The 25,147-nt window shown below is 40.7% G+C and overlaps 1 protein-coding gene and 1 long non-coding RNA gene across 5 annotated transcripts in view; one reads left to right on the forward strand and one right to left on the reverse strand.

Annotated features, from left to right (window-relative positions):
* Positions 1–25,147, forward strand: part of LOC147023833 (uncharacterized) — a 187,436-nt gene that overhangs the window by 133,170 nt on the left and 29,119 nt on the right. For all 3 annotated transcript variants that reach the window (XR_015060387.1, XM_085889682.1, XM_085889683.1), the window contains exon 2: positions 14,857–14,916. Coding sequence is in view for 2 of the 3 variants with exons in the window: in XM_085889682.1 (XP_085745808.1) it covers positions 14,857–14,916 (60 nt within the window). In the remaining variant the exon portion in view is untranslated. The remainder of the gene's footprint in view (positions 1–14,856; positions 14,917–25,147) is intronic.
* On the reverse strand, positions 12,421–18,864 carry LOC147023834 (uncharacterized). Of its 2 annotated transcripts, XR_015060388.1 has the most exons (4): positions 18,613–18,864; positions 17,435–17,656; positions 13,879–14,114; positions 12,421–13,745 (listed from the first exon to the last, which is right to left on the reverse strand). It is a non-coding gene; the product is annotated as an uncharacterized LOC147023834 (long non-coding RNA). The 2 variants fall into 2 exon arrangements; XR_015060389.1 differs by lacking the exon at positions 17,435–17,656 and having other exon boundaries at positions 18,613–18,852.

A 25,147-nucleotide genomic window follows, 5' to 3' on the forward strand; every position in this document is an offset into this window, starting at 1 on the left:
GTGAGAATGAGATTAAGGAGGAGGGGGAGAAGGACACATGGGGGTGACAAAGGTGCACATAAAATGAACGAAAGACAACAAGAAGAGGAAAAGGAACAAAACAACTGACAACCAACAAACGAAAAGAGGTGCGGTAGAAATCACAATAACCTGGAAAAAGGGGGAACGCTTTGGAATGGCGTAATTTGGGTGTAGAAGAGATCACGGGTATGGATATTCATGTTGGCAGGATGGTGAAAGGGAGATTACATAAACAACCATTATTCTTGATACTATAACCACATGCTCATTAATTATGTTTTTTTCATTGTGTGTCATAAGAGGAGGAAAAAATAAATAAATAAATAAAGTCTGTAGATTGTGCATCGCTCAGCAACGACGCACGAATGCAGTCATGGCTGTACTTACTTATGAGTAAAATATCGGATAGCCTTGCAACTGAACGTTGTAGTGGAGTTGAGCAGTTTGTTGTGACATATTGCGAATTGATCGAACCAGGATAAACAACGTATTTGATATGTTGGCTCCATCACCACTGGAACACAAACAACGACAGTCTGTTGCGCACCTTCAATTAGAACACACAATATCTTACTCCTTTCGAAATAGACAGGTGAGTTTGTGATGTATTTCTCTTGCTGTTAAGCAACAACAATTTAATCATGGGTTGTGACGTCATTTAGCATCGAAAGAGTCATGCTTTTTTATGGGGGGGGGGAATTTTATTTGTTTTTCATGGGCAACAATAGTCTCATTGAAGAGTTAAACAATAGGGGGCGGCTGCCAGCAGGTTCACTGAGCGAAAGAGGATCAAAAGGGAAACTGACATTGCACATGAGTGGATGAGTGTCTGAAAGGAAAGCGGAGCGAGGTTTGGAGGGTTCGTGAGGGCAGCGGGTATGGGAGAAAGAGGGAGGTAATCATTCGCAGAACTCTCAAGGACTAGAGGGAGACGCAAGTGACAACAGATACAGGGAGTCAACTCCACAGGCAAAATAATAGGGGGATGGAGGAAAGTGTGTGAGCGTACATCTTATAATCGGAGATTGTTAGCAGGCGTAAGAGGCTGGAAGAAGAACCGTGTGTGACCCAGATGGGCTGGCAGAGGATGGAGGAGGGCCAAGAGGGCGGGAGGAGTTAGATGAGACGTGAGGTGATATATAACTGAGAATCCATCAACTTACCTGCAGTGGGAGAGAAGCAGACCTTGAGCCAACCTCCTGCAAGATACGCCAATAACACAGAGAGCTTTGTGCTTGAACACCTCCAGAGGAGCAAGATGGGAAACAGCTGGACCAGTTCAGAAGTGGGCACCGATAGTCCACAATATAACTTCAGGTGGTGGCCTGGCTTTAGTCTGCGGAGAAGACCGAGACTTCGGCCTGCTTTAGAAGTGAATTTGGTGATGTGTTTCACCAGAAGGTTGACAGACTGTAAGGATGTGCAGATTTTATATCTCGTTTTTGTTTAAGAAAACATATTGAAACTTGGCCATACCTCTGCCCCGCAATGCCTGATCCATGAGCACATATTGAGCCCAATACGTTTTTGAAATATCACGCTATATCTCGTTTTTGACCCTCTCTCTCAATGGTGAAGAATCATTAAAAAAAAATTAAATTATTCTCGTTTCCGTATCCAGATTGAGATCTTCCTCCAAATTGAATCAATTTGTCGTGGTCACACACCCTACCCGTCCACCAAGATTCATCTGAATCTGTCCACAATTTTTTGAGATATCATGCTATATATTTGTTTAGCATGATCTCTCAATATTGAAGCATCACTTAAAAAAACTATTACATCTGGATCCGGATTCGGATCTTCACCAAAATTGAATCAGTTCTTCCTTGTCTCACTCCTAACGTGTCTACCAAGTATTTTTTCCAAATCCGTCGACAACTTCTTGAGATATCGTGCTATATATCGTTTTTGGTCCTGTCTCTCAATGGTGATGAATAACTTAAAAAAATTCTAGTAGACGGATCCAAATCTGGATGTTCACCAAAATCTAAAAAGTTCGTTCTTCTCACCTACCCAACTCATCCACCAAGTTTCATCCGAATCCGTCCATACATTTTGAAATATCGCACTATATATCGTTTTTGACCTGACCTTTCAATGGTGAAGATTCACTGAAAAAATTATCGTATCCACATCCGGATCTTCACTAAAATGAATCAATTCATTCTTGTCACACACCCAACCTGCCGACCAAGTTTATTTTGAATCCATCAGTAACTTTTTGAGATATTTTGCTCGCAGACAGACAGGCAGATAGACATGGGTGAAAACGTAACCTCCATCCACCTTCGGTGGCGCAGGTCATTGTTACAATTTGACTCAGCAATCACCCTTATTTTGTTACTTCGACCTCATGTCACAGACTCGTTGGTCAAGCAATGGAAAAAAAAAGCCTAAAGACAATGTCCACGGTCTTTTCAGAACACCAATGCTGCTAAAGGAGTCTCACGGCACGGAATGCATGGCGTGGTTTGTCATTGGCTTTTCCACCAGCAGTTACAAGGGGTCTTTGGAATTTGGCACGATACACAGAGAACCTGTAACGTATAATGAGTATAAAAAAACATGTGATGAAGAAACCGATGGATTTTGCCTCTGACTTGCCAGATCATTCTGATTTGCAATTTACAAAGATATTTATTTGTCGAGGTAAGGCATTTGATTAATAGTGCCAATACAGTTTGTCAAGATGATTTTTTTTTCACACGATATTTTGATGCCACAGATGTCCAATTACATTTGCCACCTGATGTTAGTGCTGATCCATTGTAATTCAGAAAAAGTGCTAAAAATTTAGTTTCATTTCACATCAATTCCTCGTCACCAGTTGAAAGTATTGAATTGAGAAAGGCGATGCAATATCGTACAGTTTTGCTGGACCGTATTTGATTTTGGATTATAAAATAGAAATGTTTATTACCCTTTCCGAAGGAGAGGGTATTGCATTTGGGTCAGTTTGTTTGTTACGTGGCGAATTTTTTTTTTTTTTTTGCCAAATACGTTGATTTGATTTCCACCAGCAGTTACATTTCCAAAATGTAGCGTTCGTCTGTCTGTCACATGATTTTTGGCCACAGTTTTCAAGCAACCATTCTGAAATTTTTTGTGTGTGTGTAGGTGACTGGCCAAGGACAGGAACGCTAAATTTTAGTGATGATTTTTTTTTTTTGTGAAACGGACTAATTGATTCCGTTTTGGTGAAGATTCAAATCCGGATCCAGATACGAGAATTTTCGAAAGCGATTCTTTCATGTCGAGAGATGGGGCCAAAAATAATGTACGGCATGATATCTCGAAAAGTTGTGGACGACTTGTGACAAAACGAGGTGGAAGAGTTGGGTAGGTGATAAGAACAAGCTAATTAGATTGTGGCTATGGTCCGGATTCAGGTCCGACCCATCAGAGACATACAAAATTTAAACTGTTCAGCCTGGCGGAGGTATGCACTCTACCGAATGCCATTCCAATTCACCAAGTATCACTCTTTGAGTGATTTTTCATTTGTTCCTTGCAAAATCGAAGATTTTTCAAGTGCATTGGTCAGTCGATTTTGTTAGTCTGTCTGTCTGTTTGTCTGCCAGTCTGTCAATTGACTACAGGTCAAAAATTTAAATCGATCTTCACGAAACTTCACCACATGGTAGAGATTGTCATAATCAGGAAGCTTATTGTTTTTTTTGAGGTCAAAAGACCAACATAGGCCAAAGGTCAAAAATAATTTCAAATTTCTAAAATCCTAAATTTTCATCCGATTAATGAGAAATTTGAAAAGGATTTTCCAACCAGCTTACTGAATTCAACCACCAATTCTTTTTGAGGTCAACCTCAGCCAAAAGGTCAACATAGGCCAAAGGTCAGCAACTTAGGTGAGATATCAAAAATCCTCAATTTTCATCCAATTGACTTGAAATTTGAATGGCATATATATTTCAGGTCACTGAATTAATCGACCAAAAGGTCAACATTGGCCAAAGATCAACAACTGAGCTGGAATTTCTAAAATCCTCAATTTCCACCCCATTGATTTGAAATTTGAAGAGGATTTGCATATCATGCCACTGAATTGAACCACTAATTGGAGGTCCACATTGGCCAAAAGGTCAACAAAGGCCAAATTTCGAAAATTGTCAATTTTCATCTGACTGACTTGAAATTTGAAGAGGAGTTGCATATTTAGTCATTGAATTCAACCACCAATTATGTTTGAGGTCGAATTTGCTTTATGGATTTTGCACGACGTCTTTTTCTTGTTTGTTTGTTTGTCACAGAACTTTCATGTTTTTCTCTGCAACCGCTTGTTGGATGGAGCTGAAATTTTCATCAGAGGAGAGACAACTCAAGTAGAATGTTTTATTGATAATTATGATGTCATAGGTCACGTGGTGTGGCAGTCAGGTTGGGAAAAATGGAAAAATTTGGACCTCTGTATCTCTGAAACCGCACGAAAGAAAAAATTGAAACCTGTCACATGACAAGTACTCATTATGGGGAATAAGTTTGGTTTTTTGTGACATCAGAGGTGCCTTTATCACATCATAATTGCATATGTAGAACGCTACATCTTATCTGTATGAAAATTTTTGAGGGTCATCTCGGGATAAAATGGTCCACAGAAAAAATTTTGACGACAACATCGGTCACGTCATTCAGTTGCCATATTGTTTAAAAAAACACTTTTTTTCAAAAATCTTCTTCTCTGAAGTGACTGAACAGATCGAGGGGAAACTTCACACAAATGTTCCACAAGCCATGCATGTACAAGTTTGTTCAGGAATAATTGGTCGGTGACATCATTGAGGAAAATTGGATTAATGAAAAATATCAAATAATGTTTTCTCTGGAACTGCTTTAAGCAATCGATGTGAAACTTCACATTTATGATCTACTGGAGATGGGGGATGCATGTTTTAAATTTCAACTTGATTGGATACATGGTCTGGCAGCCAGTATGATTTAATTTTTTGGATCTAGGTTATTTAAAAAAAAAAATTATTTTTATTTTTTGAATAAGGCTCACTTGGCTGTGCCTGGATGGATTTGAGGGTAGAAGAGCAGCCTGACGTCAATGCAAATCTTATCCAGGTTCCTCCTGATGATGTCATCTTTGTTTTTTTCTTATTTGGGTTCCTCCTGATTACTCCAATGCAGGACTGAACCTATTTGGTCTTCCATTTGATTTGAATTCAATTTATTTCAATCCCATTCTAAATTCAATTGAACAATAATAAAAAAAAGTAATGGGTCAGGGTCAGGTGTCTGATCCAAGTGGGGTTGCATCACAGCGGGATGTCTTGGTACCCGGTCATCACTGCCAGCAGTTATCAAGTGGCAGTTCTAATTATGTCTCTTCTTAATTTCCTAACACCAGTACACAAACACCACACAAACAAGTCCTGGCGAGGGTCTGCAATCTCGGATTGCTCTTTTTCTTGTTTGTTTCAAAATGGTTTATTATGTAGATTTATATTCCAAGTCGTATTTGTATGCAACTTCCAGCAGAGTTGTCGTCAGTGAAAGATACACTACAGAGTGTTCCAGCCACCTTTCTGGCACACTGACCCTCTTCAGTGCAGAGTGGATTCCCCCCAAGGGTTGAGCTGTTCACCACCATCTCAGCTCATGGTGAGGGCCTTTGAGGGATTATATCCAAAGAGCACCGCTTAATTATTTGAAGCTGTGACCCCATGAGGGGGCACCGGCCACACATCCACCGTGTTTATGTATCATTACACAGCTAACTATAAGGGCACTCAGTAGAGTGCATACCTCCGCCACGTAATGCCTGATCCACGAGAACATATCGGGCCCAATGCATTTGGCCAAAAACTGTGGCCAAAAATCGTGTGACAAACACATAGACAGACAGACTAACGCGACAGACCAACATACTTGGCAAAATTTTTTTCTGAGGTCTCGGCCTAAGCTCCGATGTGGCCTGTGCACTCACCGGAACATGCAGCAATTTGGCTCTCAGTCGTTGAAGTTCTGCAGGTCTCCCCAAACTGTGCTTCAGTGCTGAAACCAAGAAACTTTGAGATAAAACTTTTTGTCCTCCCCACATCACCTCGCTGATCAGGCCCAAAAACTCATGCCCAGAACAAAGTCAGAAAATTTCTTCTTCTGGAGAGACATTGAGACTTAAATCGCTGTGCGTCTGTGTTTATGTGCATTGCTTGTTATGTCTCTGAGGGGAGAGGGACCTATTTGGATTAAATGTCCACAATCATTGCATCAAGACTTTATCAAATTCCTGTACATATTTATTGTATAGATCATTGTTGCTGTGCAGAGTATGTTCTATTTATTTTGCACAATTTTCAGTTTGTTTTTTTTTGTATCTCCTTTGTGGCTTCTTGCTCGTTTCATTCTCAAACAAACGATTAAATCAATCACCTGCACAGAATTAGTCAAATTTGTTACATTATACTTGGTTCAATTGCTCTCTTCCTTCCATTGTTTTCTACCTCCATTGACCCTCCTGAACCCAAGTCCTTTAACTGCAGGTGACCGTTTCTTCCCCCCCTCTCTCCTCTTTTACTGTTCATTTATTCATTTACACACACACACACACACACACACACACACACACACACACACACACACACACACACACACACACACACACACACACACACACACACACACACACACACACACACACACACACACACACACACACACACACCCTTGTAGCTGCTGGTTGCATCATGGGTTTGGGACGTGGCTGTGCCGCTGATGCAGTACATGTCCTCTTATCCAGTGTTATCTTGTCCATGTCCTCATGTCCAGTGTCTTCTTATCAGTACGCTCGTGCTCATTTCACAGACCTCAGAAGGATGACAGGCTGAGTCAATCCAACCTGGCGTCAATTCAGCGGCCAACATTGAGTGGCCAACGGGCCTCGAACTCAAGACCCTAGGATCACAAGCCAGCCACCCTAACCGCTAAGCCAACGCCAGGCCCTTTGCTTATGTCCAACCAGGGCCCTATTGCCTCGCTGTCAATATGTAGACTTTCTACCCTTAGTAGCCTCGCTCTTCCATTAAGCCTCGATCTTATCTAGAAAAAAAACCCCCCAAAACACATCGATTTTTCTGCTCAGACATTCGATCAACATGATTGCAGCGAGCCGGGTCTGTGACCTGAAATTGAATGTCAAAAATCAAATCCAGGTAGCACTTGCAGTGATGAAATAGTTCAGTGATAGGTATGCGAGATGAAATAAAGGGTAAATGCTCGACTTTGGCCAAAAAGATAAAAGATCAAAAAGCATTGCATCCTGTGTGGTTATTCAGGCGTACAGGTTATTAGCAGCAATTGTTAGTAAATTTTTTCCTGCAAGTGACATCCTACGTCGAAGACTCTTCTGAATACTAAGCAATGGAAGGCAATGCTTTTAAGTGTCTGCTGTTCATGCACAGCATGGCCACCAACCACCCATTCTTTCAGGTTTCAGGGTAACTTAAAGCTCTTGTTTCCTGCTGCTCTTGCTTTAAAAAAACATCTCCATACTTCCAATCCCTTCAAGAGCCTATGAAGAAACTGGACCAATTGGCACTCACTATGTACTGCAATGTCTGGAACGCTTTGTACTGGACAGAGTGAGTGCACAAAGCAATGAGCTTACAAGACCCTTCCTGGAGAAAAGGAAAATACATTTGCAGAGAGCAATTTAGTGAAGGCAATGAGATGGCTCGCTCATTTGTTCATGCGCAGGATACACAGCTGTGATTGCCAATGCTTCAAGGATTGCACATGATATGAAACTATTAAGACTATAATATGGAAGGGGTTGTTGTCAAGGTTCTACGTATTATAGAGACCTCTGTACTTGAGAAATCATTAGTCTGGATGTCCTACATGTGTGTGTACAAGAGGTGCCTTTGTTTCCATCTCAGATTATGGATTCTTGCCTCCAGAATCGTGCTGTTGTTTGTGGCATTCTCAATCCACTTGATTGGTTTATGTACTCACTAGCTGGGGTACCTGGCGTTGCCCAAGTGAAAAAGAACATTAACAACTTTGAAATGATGGAAAATATAATTGAAAAACAATTAGATTCAAATCAGAATTCATCACAAATGTCAAATGATAGTAATTTTCGACATCTTCATGACCTCAGTGTATTATTGCATTGAAGAATAGCACGTCCACCCAATGTAAAATGTGACTTCAAGTCCTCAACTCTCCCCCTCCTTCCCAACCCCAAGTCCTATCCCTCCCCCTCCCAACCCGAAGAAATCAATCCCCTCCCTACTCGAAGCCTTCAAACCCCTCCCCCACCTCCCTTTACCACCCCATCACATCTCCTCAACCCCCTGCCACACCCCAGAAAGTCCTCACCCCCCCACCCCAATGCCTCAACCTCCCCCTCACAACTCTCTAATCTTTGCACTTCCCTTCTCACCCCAACACGAGCCTCCCCTCATCACCCCCCCACCCACAACCACACTTCTTTTTCTATTCGATTGAAGATTTTTCAATTCTAACACAGTGTCTATAGAAAGTCTACAGCCCCTTCCAAAATTTTCACCTTTTGTTGCTTTATAGCCTGGAATTAAATTGCATTAAATCAGACTTTTTCCACCTTTATTTACACATCATAACCCACAACATCCAAGTGAAAAACAAATTCTACAGATTTCAGAAAATTAATTAACAAGTGGTGCCAGGCACAACAAATCCCGCCCATTTAAGGCATAAAGTTATTTTGGTGATCAAATTGAAATTTGATACATCCTTAACCTGAATGTTGATTATAAGGAATAGAATAAGGAATATTTTAGTCTTAGTTTGAAGTCAATTAAACCATTTTTGACGAAGTTATGAGCGAAAAAGATTTTGACCTTTTTGTGACCTTGACCTTGACCTTTGACCTAATTGGACCCAAAAGTTAATGGGGTCGTCCGAGGTTCATTACCCACCTGTGGATAAAATTTGACAGTGTTTGAGCCGGCTGTTTTCCCGTAAAGTTGTATTTTCGTAACCATGTTTTAGTTTTAGTTGAAAATGTGTAATTTGGACCGATGACCATGACCCCCAAAACTTCGGACCGTACCGATCTTCACAAATATGCATTTTTTACTATAGGAATGGGTAGGATTATAAGTGACAAATAGAATAAGGTTCACTATAAGCTTAGTTTGAAGTAACCGGGCGTAGTGGCGTGCGCCTGTAATCCGGCTACTCGGAGGCTTGGGTTGGAGGATCGCTTGAGGACGGGAGCTCTGCACTGGGCCGTGCTATGAGAGGGTGTAGGGCAGCATGGAATCATGGCGAAACCCAATCCTTATCCCTGTGTCGTAAGAGGTGACCAGGGTTGCGTCAGGAAGGGCATCCGGTATAAAACCTATGCCAAATCAGTATGCGGATCATAACGGATGATCCGCTGTGGCGACCCCCTAATGGGAGCAGCTGAAAGACGAATAACATAAGCTTAGTTTGAAGTAAATCAATCATTTTTGACGAAGTTATGAGCGAAAAACGATTTTGATCTTTTCGTGACCTTGACCTTTGATCCAATTGGACCCAAAAGTTAATGGGATCGTCCAAGGTTCATTGCCCACCTGTGGATTAAATTTGATAGTGTTTGCGAAAGCTGTTTTACCGTAAAGTTGCTAACAGACAGATAGACAAACAGACAAGCTGGTAGGCGGACATGGGTAGTCGACTACCCAATAGAACCTGACGCGATGGGCCCGTACGATGGGGAATGACCTGAGGATTAAGCACAAGAAAATTCATGATTCCAGCTTCAAGCATTAATGCTGCAGATTGTTTTTTCATTAAAATACCCCCACATTTAGAGGTTTTTCGGCCGTTGCTAGGCAACGGAGGGGTCCATGGCAACGGTTCTTTCTCACACATAACTAGGACATACCATGACCCTACAATACCAGTTTCATGTATATCTGACTCATAGTCTCTGAGATATAACGAACTTCGAATTTTTTTTATTGTTTTCGACCAGGGTTCATTCAAAGTCTAGCTTTCAAACAGTTTTCATTGGATCCGGCTGGAAATTTTTGACAATATGGCTGAATGTACTGCCCACAGTTGCTTGTGGCCCGATTTTTTTATTTTCGAAAAAATAATTTTTTAATGATTTTTCAAAAATTTCAAAGTCCCGTTGCAAGGCAACGGTAGTGTCCATAGCAACGGTTCTCATTTGCACACAACTAGGTCATGATATGAACCTACCAACCAAGTTTCATCGAAATCGCCATTGTATTAACTTAAATCGCCATTTTAAATACTGATAATAAGGGTAGAACAAATATCAAAAAAAAAAATCTTTTTTTTTTTTTCGACGAGATCGACTACCCAACAAACCGGACGATTACAATATCCCGCTCCCTCCCTCCGGGAGAGGGCAGGATAAAAATACAAAACTAGAATATCTCGGCTAAGTATCCACCCTCCATATAATATCCATTGTAAATTAGCTCAGGTGTAACCAATCACCTTCAAAATCGCACACCATGTTAATTGGCCTCCACCTGTGTTAAATTGTAGTGATTCTGATTACTTCAAAATAAAATCAGCTGTTTCTGTGGGTTTCCTCTGCTGGGTGGTGCATTTGCTCTTTGCTCACCTCTTGCCTCTTCGCGTCGCTCTCTATCTCGCTGTTGGTGGGCGATTGCCAGAACACGCTTATTCTTATTTTGAGAGCCTGATGCGGGGTGACTGCCAAGGCTCCCTGCCATGCTGTCGACGTTCCGCCACCCCCATGCACCCAGACAGACCAGTGCGGAGCACATGTTGCCATGAGCCCCGACAAAGTAATTAAGCAGGAGATAACACGCCATATCACGAGGTGGGGATGCTCAGGCAAAGTGTCCCATGGAGGTACATGCTACACATACAGACCTTTACACAGCTAAGTTAGGGAGCTTTCTCCTTGCACATCTATTCTCCTCTCTCTCAATCCACCGCTCGATCCCATCTTCTTTGGATGCACAAAGAACATCATTACTGTCTCGCAATCCCATTTTCCTCTGGCAGGACACTGCACCCCACACATTGCACTGCATCACACCTCCCACTCCTTAGACACACCCAGTATTCCTCCCACCTAACTCTCCCAAAGCGTTCTGGGTTGTGTTGGTCTGCAGACTGCACCAGGTATTGAGAGGTCATTTATCCTCACCTGCTTTCTTTCTCTCTGGCTATCTAATCTTTGTGTGTGTGTGTGTGTGTGTGTGTGTGTGTGTGTGTGTGTGTGTGTGTGTGTGTGTGTGAGATGGCATCTGTCCTAGCATAAATTAAGATTGTCGAAGATATAACAGGATAACTCTGCTCTGTGTCTGCTTTCGTAAGATTACTTGTCTTTTGCCACACCCCATGAATTATATATCTGCTATCCCCTGCTGTACATAGAGTGAAACCCCATTCATTGTGCCACATACTTTTCCTCACTTGATTGTAAATAAATGCTTTGTGTAGAAATGTTACCAGCTCGTTTTCGTGTTTTCTTCCATTGGTCCAGCATGGTTCACACCCTCGTTTGGCCAGGACGATATCCCCTACTGATCTGTTTCTTAGCCGGTATGTGCTTGGTAGTCCCGCTCGGCTGCATCTCATCTGGTAAGGTGATCCAGTTTGAGCAAGTGCATACCAAGGGCATGTCCATAGGTAATTGCATCACGTGACCTTTATGTAAACGGTATTCATAAGATGGAGGACCCTAAGTCAAGTGGACAAGTTATTGGTGTTCACGGTCGATTAGCGACCCGCCGCGTCACAAAGTTATTTGTGTCCAATGGCCTCCGATTCCGGAGAGTTTGGTGGGAACCCAAGGTAGTTTGCCCCTCATGGTCTTTGCCCCTGACCCTGGGTCCGCAGCAATATATATTTATATATATATATATATATATATATATATATATATATATATATATATATATATATATATATATGTATATACTGTATATAGATGTAGTAGTGCTTGGCCAATATTGGCATTTTTTTGGAAATCGGTTGATCGGAATCAGTGTGATTACCGACTGGAGTACGTATTGCATACAACACAAAACGTTGAGCAGCTTTTTTTTGGTTGTTTTGTTGGAAATTGTTTTGGTGGAAATTTTGGTGGAAAAAAAAACCGTTGTTTTGGTGGAAATTCGATGAACAAATTAAAAAACAACAATGTTGCATTATAGACATTTCAAAGAGATGTGCTGCCAATCGTCATGTGACTGGTGGGGGGGAAAAAATTGGTTCTGTCATTTAGAAAACGCATTAATATGGCAAACGGCTTGGAAATTGGGTGTTATAAAATGTATTTTGCTTTGAAACTCACAATTTAAAACCATTTTGCTTTGAAACACAGTCATATAAAACTAGAAGGGCACATGGTAGAGTGCATACCTCTGCCACACATGCCTGGTCCACGAGAACATGCCGTGCCATTACATCTTTGAAATATGCTCTACAGTACTATATCGATTTTTGGCCCCATTTCTCAATGGTGAAGAATTACTTTATAATTAAATAATTCTCACATCCAGATCCAAATTCGGATATTCACCAAAATCGAATCAATTCGTCCCTGTGGTACACCGAATAGGTCCACCAAGCTTCGTCAGAATCCGTCTACAACTTTTTGAAATATCGTGCTATATATCATTTTTGGCCAATCTCTTAATGGTGAAGAATCACTTAAAAATTATAGTAGTCGGATACGGATCTTCACCAAAATCAAAACAATTCTTCCTTGTCACACACCCAACCTGTCTACCAAGTTTCAGCCGAATCCGTCAAAAACTTTTTGAGATATCATGCTATATATCGTTTTTGGCCCAATCTCTCAATGGTGAAGAATCACTTGAAGAATACCGATACCGACTGTAGGGTGCTTGGCAAGTGGTTTAAACACTCAAACAAGCACTCAAATTAAATGGTTGATAAGGAACGGCTGGCTTGGCAAGCAATAGCAATCACCAAACTGTGATGATAAACACTCCCCCCCCCACCCTCGGAGATGCCGAAAATGTCGATATATCCGAATTGAACAAATGAATACTTTTTTTTGAAGCAGTCAAAACTGCTGCCAAGTTCAATTGCGGAGCTTAAATTTTGAAATTTGGCTTGGTTCAAGAGATTCTCGAGGCTCCGGCATGTGCGGAAATGAAACAAAGTCATGAACGCTGATGTGTCCCGGCATTTATAAGCATTGTAATGTATCCAGTGATTTGTACGTATGATGATGTGAGAGTCTAAGCTATCCTGGCAGGCCATAAAAGAACAAATGCAATGCCAATGATTGTTTGAAATAATACTTTACTTTTACGATGCTATATTGTGACGACTGTCGAAGAATACAGTCCCTGGGAAAAAGTGTTGTCGGCGGTGGATGTGGGCACCCTTCTGTCCACTGAAAACTGAAATTACTCTTTTCATTCGTGTGCAACATACAAAAGGACATTTTTTAAATTGAAGATTTAAGAGGAGCGAACAAAATGGTGGTGATTCGATTTTGAAGCCCCTCCTTGAATGTGGGAAGCCCCGCCTCAAACAGACGGACGGACAGACAGACTGGCGCAAATTATCTACAAGATAATAGATTGATCCGGTGAGGGTGGTCTCGTGACCACGTACTTTCCCTTCTTGATTGTATTTCGAGCAAGCAGAGGGTCAGCACAGCATCGATCATCTCCTCGATGTTCTCGATGAGCAGGGTGGCCCCATCGGACACCGCTCTCTCCACACTCTCCAGGTATCTTGTGAAAGGCAGAGAAAGGCAAATGTGAAGGAATGACTGCACAACAATTTGATCCGTTTCATCAAACAAAAACATTTTGTGAGTTAGCTGAAACAACAGTCACATCTAAACCTAGATGCACTTTCATTTACCCATGCTGGCCGAGGCAAATTATTTTCAGCTGGCTGCCAAACTTGTTCTTTATCCACTTGAGGCCTTGCAGCTGGGGGTCCATGAGAAGTGGCCAGCGCTGAGTGCTGCACAGCACTGAGACGTTCTCAATAGACATACGGTCGCTTGGCAAGCCCTGCTTACTCCAGGAAGCGATTTCTGCATCACCAGTCAGCAAAGTCAGTTGGTCGAGGCCTGGAAGCATTGGAATAGGTACCTGCGAATTGGGAAGTGAGGGATTATCACCTGACGTTATCACAGGATAGCTTAGACTCTCATTCGATAATACAAGTGACGAAAGTGAAAAAAATAAACTATCGTTAAGAAATCTTTGCGGCCTGTTCCAACTCAAGGCATTGTTGATCAGGCCAAACAAAATGCCGAATTGTCTCCAGCGAGGTAGCCAACGACACCTCAGGATGCCAGCAAGGTGGCCAAGGATCACCTGATGAAGGATATAATTAAATAAGGCCGTTAAATATCTTCAAAAGGGGTGATTTAATTAACCCAAACACCTAATTTTCACTCTTGCAATGCCTTGGAGTTTTCTTAGTATACTTGCAAAATTTCAGGTTGGTAGGTTTTATAGTTTTGGAGTTATGGAGGAGACACATACACACATTTATTAATGTAGATATATAACATAAATATAATATATACTGGGCTGAAATGATCGAAACCTCGATGAAAAACGGTGCCCAGCTGATGATCTCGGCAGTTGGGAAATCAGTGAATTGCTTATAAGTTAAGGTTATAACTTCAAATAAAATAGCTTTTGTAAATTCTTACCAGTACATAATATGTGTGCGCGTGCGTGCATGTGTGTGTTATGTCTGGCTTCCTTCTTGGGAACTACGGTGCAGTCATTGGTCTTTATTTTGAATATATTGCAACAATGTTCAGACTTATGTGCATCACCTAATGGGTAAACAGCATGTCATGCACTCCTCCTCCCACAGATGGATTGTTGCAGCATCAACGATCGGGCTTTAACAGCCCAGTGTGTCAAGTCATAGGAGGTATGTTGCATTCACAAGTGAACGTCTGCCATTCTCATTAGTCACTGTTATAGTGTTTACTAGACGACTCGTGAACCCGTTGGGTTCCCGTTGTGACAGCGGTTGATAAAAAAAAGAAGAAGATAGCTCCAGCGAACTCTACCGCTGAGGTTGTTTGCATTGATCAAATAGTCCCAAAGAGTACTAGACTGAATCGGGAATTGATTTTTTTAATAATTTTTTTCATTGCCCGATTTGAACGAAACTTGATACTGCACACCACAGGAGAATGGTGAGTAAGGTGGCCCTAAAATGTTTGCACTGTCGTGTACTGTTTTGGCTGTATTTTGGGAACATACATACATACACACATACATACCAGATGAGAGTTTTAGTAATATGTAGAAGATATTTATCAGTGATTTTAAATTCAAAATGGGATAAATTGCAAACTACAAATTGAATCTTGAAAAGATGACTGCAAGCAATTTTCGTGCAAGTGCAGTTCGCTTTTGAAAATGGAATGTCCACCAAGTAGAACAAGTGAATATTAGCAACAAAACAAGCAGTTTGAAGAGGAAGCTATGCCTCAAACTTGCAAAACACAGAGAATAACTGAGGAATGTCTGTCCAAGTTTGATGCCAGCCAATTGTGGTTATTGTCACTCAATTTTCTCTCAGACGTTCAAATGACTCTATTTTCTCTCAGACGTTCAAATGACTCAATTTTCTCTTTGGCCAGTTACGCTGATACTCAGCCTTGAAAGATCTATTCTGTTGTTTTTTTTTTTGCCAGATCTTTATTTTTCAAAAATTATTGTTGCAGATGAGTGGTGAATGGAATTTATCAATTGCTAGGGACCAAGATGGTGGGTTGGTATGTCCTATAATCAGTATCGTTAAACTCCTATTTTGAGACTATGCCATGCATATCCCCCTAACTGGATCAACTTCTAGATTTTATGAAAAAAAATTCCATCTGTATTAAGCTGGCAACTATACAGTGTCTGAACAACATGACCACAAATGAGGTTGCATGGAATTTATATTATTTTTCAGTGTAATCTTTCTTAAGGCTAAGACACTTCCTTTCACATTCCTTGAATATTTTATAGCCACCATCGTGGAAGCTCTTATTTTGACCCACAAAATAATCTTCCAGAGCTTTAATGCCGTTGTCGTTGCTCTCACAGACATGTTTTACTTTTGCATCAGAAACAGGAAATAGTTGAAGGAGGCTAGGTCTGGTAAATGGGGTGGGAAGATAGGCTAGGGATGAGCAACGAAGGATTTCAATCCAATTTCTTCGGCTTTTGCAATTTCTACCATGAGAGTTGTGGGTTGGAAGATTGTCTATGACATTGTATTTCAACCTTTTTAGGCACCAATGCTGCAGTGGCAGCATTTGAGAATAAAATGCCACAACCATTAAAGTGCAAACATTTCAGATCAAAATCTTAAGAAAACACAAGTATGCGGCATACAATCTGATACTTTCACCAGGAAAAGGCAATGAAAACAAAAAAGAAGAAAAGGTTTTAATTTCATAAATTTAAAGGGAAATAAATACATGTATAACTGGAATGGCACGTGGAAGAGCACATACCTCTGTCAGGTGTAACACTTCATGTTTTGTATCCCATTGATAAGCTGGATCTGGATTCGGAGCTGAACCAAAATCTAATCAGCTTGTTATTATCACCTACCCAACTCATCCTCCTAGTTTTGAGATATCGTGCTAAATATAGTTTTTGGCCCTATCACTTAAAAATTCGAAGATCGGGATCTGGATCTTCAACAAAATCGAATCAATTTGTCTTTGTCACGTGCCAAACCTGTCCACCAAGTTTCGTCCAAATATGTTCATAATGTTTTGAGATATCCTGCTCACAAACAGACAAACAAACAAACAAACAAGAAAAAGACTTAATGCAGAGCACGATACTTGCAAAATCCACCCCCCTCTCCAAAGGTTGCCATGGATACATCAAATTGTCCATTTAATTAAGATTAAAATTGACAATCTTAATCAAAGTTCAGGTCAATTGAATGAAAATTGATTATTTTTCAGATTAAAATTGATGAAATGAGAAGTTTAGCCTTTTGACGTCAAAAATAATTGGTTTTAAAATTCAGTGATGCACTATGCAATTGCTGCTTAATTAAACAGGTTAATCTGATGAAAATTGATGATTTTTCAGATGAAATTTGATGATTTTAGAAGTTTGACCTCGAGTTGACCTTTGACCTTTTGACCTCATAGTTGGTTTCCCAATTCAGTGATGAAATATGCAAATCCTGTTCAACTTTCAAGTCAATCGGATGAAAATTGAGGATTTTAGAAATTTGACTTCAAGATGACCTTTGACCTCCAAATCAATAGGCTTCTCAGTTGAGACTACCTCCACAGCTTGGTATAGTTTCATGACTATCAGTTTAGGATTGTGACATGTAGGCGATTGACAGACAGACAAGCAAACAGAACAAGAATACATCGTGCAGAGCACGATACTTGCAAAATCAAAAAAAAAAAGTTTACCTCAAAAATAATTGGTGGTTGAATTCAGTGACCTGAAATACAAATCCTCTTCAAATTTCAAGTCAATTGGATAAAAATTGAGGATTTTAGAAATTTTTCCTGAGTTGTTGACCTTTGGCCTATGTTGACCTTTTCAACTCTTGACCTCAAACAACAGGCTTCTTCCTTTGACAAACTCTACCATGTGGTGAAGTTTCGTGAAGATCGGTTTGAAATTGTGACCTGGAGACAGACAGACAGACAAACAGAATAACAAAATCGACTGACCAATATACTTGAAAAATCTTCGATTTTTGCAAGTAAAAATAAACAAACTATGGTGAAAACATAACCTCCGTCCACCTTTGATGTCGGAGGTAATAACAATTTCCATCAAATTTGTGATTTTATAATTTACATAATATGATGAAGGTTGAGATTTTGAGAGCAACAAAGGCAAAACTTTACAAGTATTCGACAGGAAATCTGAGCATGTGTTTCAATTACCAAATGAGAGAAATCAGGTTCAAGTGACTTGGACAGGAAAACAGAAATTCTCAGCCGAACTTCCAGCTTCATGTCAGCAATTCTTTTTTCCGAGTTTTGTCTTCAACAGATTAAATGCTGAGCTTCCAGCTTCATACAAGTAAATTAATGAAGTGTTGGCCCACACAAGTAAATTCATGAAGTGTTGGCCCACACAAGTAAATTAATGAAGTGTTGGCCCACACAAGTAAATTAATGAAGTGTTGGCCCACACAAGTAAATTAATGAAGCAAACATTGATCACAAACTGATGCAAAGTTTGTGCACTGAAGGATAATTAGGATGGGAAAAGATTTTCTGCCACAATTCTGTCAGGTGATCATTTCCACCAAAGCAAGAACTGCTTGCATGAGCATCTTTCACCGAGATAAGATCCATCTCAAATGTGCTGTGATCAATGTCCAAAGCTTCTGTCAAATCCAGCATCCTTGAAAGATCATGCTGGAAGGACATTCAAATTGGTGAATCTTGTGGAAAATTTGATTTAAATCAGAAGGAATGTCCACATATTGGTCATTCATAAAAACTCCATCTTTATTCATTTCGTGAGCACAAAGCAGAACTGAGTGAATGAAGTCTGCATAAATCAATTGCTGCAATCTGTATTTTGCTCAGACAAACAAACAAACAAGCAGTCATAGACTGGTACTTACGAAATCATCAACTTGACCTCTGACCTTGTCTAATAAAAGCTGTCTCTCGAGAAGGTAGCGACGCAAACCAGAAGTTTCTACGATGATTCTGTACCAAACAATCAAAAATCGTAACGTCGACCGAAGCAAAAATCTCCATTTCTCCACGCAATTATTTTATATTATTTTATCAAAGTCACAAAACCGTAATATTCGGCCATCCATCAACAATCTTTACATAATCCGACGGCTTAGCGAGTCAAGCATGCGACGATAACCTTTATTGGGATAAAAAATGACTTTTAAACACCATATTTATCAAAAACACCGTCAGCGCGCACACGCAATACCTTTACGTGATCAACACCGCCTCTGCTCAAGTGCACTGCACCACGTGACGACCCGTGACGCGCGAGTGAACTATTTTTTATACAATCTTAAAACGTCTCCAAAACATCCGATTTTTACCAGAATTTCGACAACCGAGTTTTAAGCGTCCTAAGCGATCGCAAAAACCGAAGACAAAATAAAAATCGAAGTTAAAACGAACTCGTAACGTCGAGTGAAGCAAAAATCTCCATTTCTCCACGCAATTATTCAATATTATTTCATCAAAGTCACAAAACCGTAATATTCTGCCATCCACTAACAATCTTTACATCATCCGACGGCTCAGCGAGTCAGGCATGCCACGATAACCTTTATTGGGATAAAAAATGACTTTTAAACACCATCTTTATCGAAAACACCGTCAGTGCGCATACGCAAATCCATAAGTGACTCAACGATGCGTCTGCTCGAGCACACTGCATCATGGGACGACCCGTGACGTGTCAAGTGAAATATTTTTTATTCAATCTTAAAATGTCTCAAACATCCGATTTTTACCAGAATTTCGACAACCGAGTTGTAAGCGTCCTAAGCGATCGCAAAAACCAAAGACAAAATTAAAATCGAAGCTAAAACGAACTCGTAACGTCGAGCGAAGCAAAAATACTCCATTTCTCCACATTAATTTATGGAATTATGTTTGACCTCACTGTGACCTTGACCTTTGACCAAAATCTAATCAACGCTAGCCATCACCCTCCTGAATCACGTGGTGTAATTTGACATTCGTAGCTTCTTCCGTTCTCAAGTTATCGTGCCTACAAACAAACAAACAAGCAGTCATGGACTGGTACTTACGAAATCGTCAACTTGACCTCTGACCTTGTCTAATAAAAGCTGTCTCTAGAGAAGGTAGCGACGCAAACCAGAAGTTTCTACGATGATTCTGTACCAAACCATCAAAAATCGAATGTTTTGGATGTTTGACCTCACTGTGACCTTGACCTTTGACCGATTTTGACCAAAATCTAATCAGCGCTAGCCACCACCCTCCTGAATCACGTGGTGTAATTTGAGATTGGTAGCTTCTTCCGTTCTCGAGTTATCATTTTTTGGATGTTTGACCTCACTGTGACCTTGACCTTTGACCGATTTTGACCAAAATCTAATCATCGCTAGCCATCACCCTCCTGAATCATGTGGTGTAAGTTGACATTGGTAGCTTCTTCCGTTCTCGAGTTATCTGTACCAAACCATCAAAAATCGAATATTTGACCTCACTGTGACCTTGATCTTTGACCGATTTTGACCAAAATCTAATCAGCACTAGCCATCACCCTCCTGAATCATGTGGTGTAATTTGAAATTGGTAGCTTCTTCTGTTCTCGAGTTATCGTGCCTACAAACAAACAAACAAACAAACACACAAACAAACAAACAGAAACGGAAGTCATCAATATATTTACGAAATCTTTAGATTTCGTAAGTAACAAACAAGCCGGTAGGCGACGAGGGATTCACTAGGATCGAAGTGCTGGATACGATGCTTTTCATTCTGACCGATCCACCGACGAAGATTCATTGCCAAGACGTATTGGTTCACATACAATTGTTCCTCTGCCTGGCAAGATTTTTCCTATTGCGTATTTTGCCAACTGGCACTCCTCATAAAAAATGACGTTAAATAGACACCCTATTTATGAAGGACTACCATTTGAAAAAAAAATCGGTTTGTTGGTTTGTGCTGTGGAGCCTCGCGTTGCACACACAGACACACAGACACACAGACACACACACACACACACACACACACACACACACACACACACACACACACACACACACACACACACACACACACACACACACACACACATACACACACGTAACTACACACACACACACACACACACAGACACACAGACACACAGACACACAGACGGAAAACCCGATAAACTTCTCTCAATGCTCTTGTTTGACCACACCTCCTGAGCCACACAATATTTTTCATAAGCCACGCACACTTTCCATAAGCCACGCCCACTTTCCTCTGCCACTCCCAATTTTAATCAACCACGTCCACTTTCCCCTAAGCTCCGCCCACTTTCCGAAGCCCCTCATAAAAAATGACTGTGAATGGACACCCGATTTTTGAAGGACTACCATTTGAAAAATAAAACCTCAATCAAAAATCGGCTCAAGTAAAATTTTCTAAATATCTCGAAGTGTTTAATTCCGAAGTCTCGATTCTCTACATTCAAAACTGAAGGACAAGTATTGAAAATACTGTACGCGGTTTTTTGGCCACTGGACAGCAACGGGTGGTTGCTAGGCAACAAAATTCTCACGCGCACATTCCCAACACATATTGCACATGTTGGCAAAGTTTCATCAAAATCGGTTTGCTGGTTTGTGCTGTGGAGCCTCGCGTTGCAGACACACACACACACACACACACACACACACACACACACACACACACACACACACACACACACACACACACACACACACACACACACACACACACACACACGGAAAACCCGACAATGAGGGATATCAAGCGAATCCAATAATTGGAGGGGGGTGTGTGGGTCGTGGAATCGTTTACGGAAAATAAATAAATAATTGGAGGCGGAGTGTGGGTCGTGGAATAGTTTTCGGTAAATAAATAAATAATTGGAGGTGGTGTTTGGGTGGGGAATTGTTTTCGGTAAATAAATAAATAATTAAAGGTGGTGTGTGGGTCGTGGAATAGTTTTCGGTAAATAAATAAATAATTGGAGGTGGTGTGTGGGTGGGGAATTGTTGTCGGTAAATAAATAAATAATTGGAGGTGGTGTGTCGGGAGGTGAATCCGAAATGTTAAATAAATAAATTATTGGAGATGGTGTGTGGGTGGTGGAATCGTTTACGGAAAATAAATAAATAATTGGAGATGGTGTGTGGGTCGTGGAATCGTTTTCGGTAAATAAATAAATAATTGAAGGTGGTGTGTGGATCGTGGAATCGTTTACGGAAAATAAATAAATAATTGGAGGCGGAGTGTGGGTCGTGGAATCGTTTACGGAAAATAAATAAATAATTGGAGGCGGAGTGTGGGTCGTGGAATCGTTTACGGAAAATAAATAAATAATTGGAGGCGGTGTGTGGGTCGTGGAATCGTTTTTGGTAATTAAATAAATAATTAAAGGTGGTGTGTGGGTCGTGGAATCGTTTACGGTAAATATATAAATAATTGGAGGCGGTGTGTGGGTCGTGGAATCGTTTTCGGTAAATAAATAAATAACTGGAGGTGATGTGTGGGTGGGGAATCGTTTTCGGTAAATAAATAAATTATCGGTTTGCTGGTTTGTGCTGTGGAGCCTCGTTGTTGCAGACACACACACACAAAACCCGATAAATTTCTCTCAATGCTCTTGTTTGACCACACAATATTTTCCATAAGCCACGCCCACTTTCCATAAGCCACGCCCACTTTCCTACGCCACTCCCACTTTTCATCAACCACGTCCACTTTCCCTAAGCTCCGCACACTTTCCTAAGCCCCTCTTTAAAAATGACGGTAAATAGACACCCGATTTTTGAAGGACTACCAATTGAAAAATAAAACCTCAATCAAAAATCGGCTTGAGCAAAATTTTCTAAATATCTCGAAGTGTTTAATTCCGAAGTCTCACTTATCTACATTCAAAACTGAAGGACAAGTATTGAAAATACTGTACGCGGTTTTTCGGCCGCTGCACAGCAACGAGTGGTTGCTAGGCAATGAAATTCAAACGCGCACATTCCCAACAAATACTGCACATGTTGGCAAAGTTTCATCCAAATCGGTTCGCTGGTTTGTGCCGTGGAGCCTCGCGTTGCAGACACGCAGACACACACACACACACACACACACACACACACACACACACACACACACACACACACACACACACACACACACGGAAAACCCGACAATAAGGGATATCTAGCATACATAGCGAATCCAACAGACAGACAAACAGAACGACAAAGACAGACAGACAGGGCAAATACATAACCTCGATCCACCTTAGGTGGTGGAAGTAATTATAAAAAAAAATAGGATCAGGATCAGGATAGGACCTCACCTGGATCAGGAGCAACAGTCACGCAAACCCCCCAGACACTTTTTTTTTTACTGCGATGAACAAACTTTGGTACATCACGGGTGATGAAAGTTGTCATCAATTTTCATTGAAATAGTGTGTGTAGTTCGGAGAAGAGAGCAAATACCTTTTTTGGGGGGGGGGGGAGTCAAACCTTGCCCCCCATAAACCCTTTCATGAGCGCAGATTTTTATGCAGATGATAAACTTTAGTACATCACGGGTGATGAAGGTTGTGGTCAAGTTTCATCGAAGTCGTGTGTGTAGTTTTAGAAGAGACAGCAAATACCTATTTTGGGGGGGGGGGGTCAACCTCCCCACCTTCCCCCCCCACCGTAGCCACCCTTAATGAGTGCAAATTTTGATGTGGTTAATACACTTTGGTACATTACGAGTGATGAAGGTTGTGGTCAAGTTTCATTGAAATCGTGTGTATAGTTTTGGAGAAGAAAGCAAATACCGATTTTGGGGGTCCAAAAAAACCATGTAGACCCGCTTAATGAGCACAGATTTTGATGCAGTCAATACACCTTCGTGAGGCATCAGATATGAAGCTCATGGCCAAGTGTCATCAAAATTGTGTCTTTGGTTCAAGCGATAATGAGTGAAATGTTTACGGACTGGCTGACTCACTGACTCACTCACCTCGGACACAACTATGACCAAATAGTCCAAGAGCATTAGAGTTTAACCTGGACATTTTTGGTAACAAGCTGATTTTTTCAGGAAAGGTCCAGGAATGTGTGTGAAATAACATACTAAAAGTCCTCATGAATCCTCCTTGAGCGTTTTCCGCAATCCAAAATGGCGTCCAAAATGGCCGCCATTTCATGTTTTTCTCTTAACTTTGCAAGTAGGTTTCCCCAAAACGCACTTTAGATGTCTAAATATATGTTTTGAAGTACAAGGTTTTGAAGTTCACGAGATCCATACTTTCGGTGTATATACACAGCTATTCCCAACAATATCGGTGACACGAATGACCTGGGCCTACTAGCAGAGATGATGGCATGTGCTATTGAGGTGCATTTCCTGTTCGTAACCGGATCATTTTTGCCTTTGCCGTCCACTACGTTATGTACGAAACGCTTTAGGGACCTCGGTATTAATGTGTCTGTTAGGGTTTACATATTGATACCTGTGAAGTTAAATTACGGATGAATCAACTCATTGTGGGGTGCCAGAATGTCTGGTAGGAATTGTATTGGGCAGAGAAAATCTCGCAAGGAAACCCGAGAGGAAAATGATGATGATAGTGGCTACTCCACAGAAATTCACTGCCATGTAATATGTGACTTGAAGACTAACTTATTTTGTTATCCCTAGATGTGCACTGCACTTGTACTGTCGCAGCCTGGTAATATATTTTTTCTCCTATGACAACCAGGGATGACATCTCATAGCACTTTGTATCCAATGGAAAAGGCACTTTAAAATGTCTGCTATTATTAATAATGAATGTATACTAGCATATCACAATATAGGAATGACATGACACACACAAAAAAGGAACCTTTTATACAAATACAGCATACATGTACCAATAGGAAGGAGTGTCATACACTCTCTGATTTCTATCATACTATAATTCTTTTCATCTGCATGAAACAAATAAAATGATTCAATACAATGTTTTAGGTGTAACGAGAGACTACTCCACAGAAATTCCCTGTCAAGTGATATTACACAGTACTGTGTAGTACATGCATGAAGACACAAATTTTGATCATGCATTTAGTCTGGGTACCAAAAACAATAGTTTTACTTCCTTAATGATAACGGAATGTTTCAAATAGAACTCACCTCATGGTAGACATCAACTGCATCTTGTTGGTAAAAAAAGGTTAGCACCAAGTTTTCAATTTCCGAGCTTTAGGTGACGAAAATGGACCATATGGCAAATTTATGTCGCCCTGTCTGTTTAGCATCAAACTGATGGTACAATGTTTCCCTCGTAATGTCATAAGCGATTAAGGGCACACTTCTAGACTTTAACATTCAAATTGATTTGAATACTGTATGCACAGCAACCACATTTATAATTGAAATGTTTGTTGAATATTTTCAGGATGAAATATCACAGTTAATTAATTA

This window comes from Eptatretus burgeri, chromosome 7 (genome assembly GCF_056783735.1).
Source record: "Eptatretus burgeri isolate ZD-2024b chromosome 7, Ebu_testis_v1, whole genome shotgun sequence".
NCBI lineage: Eukaryota > Metazoa > Chordata > Myxini > Myxiniformes > Myxinidae > Eptatretus > Eptatretus burgeri.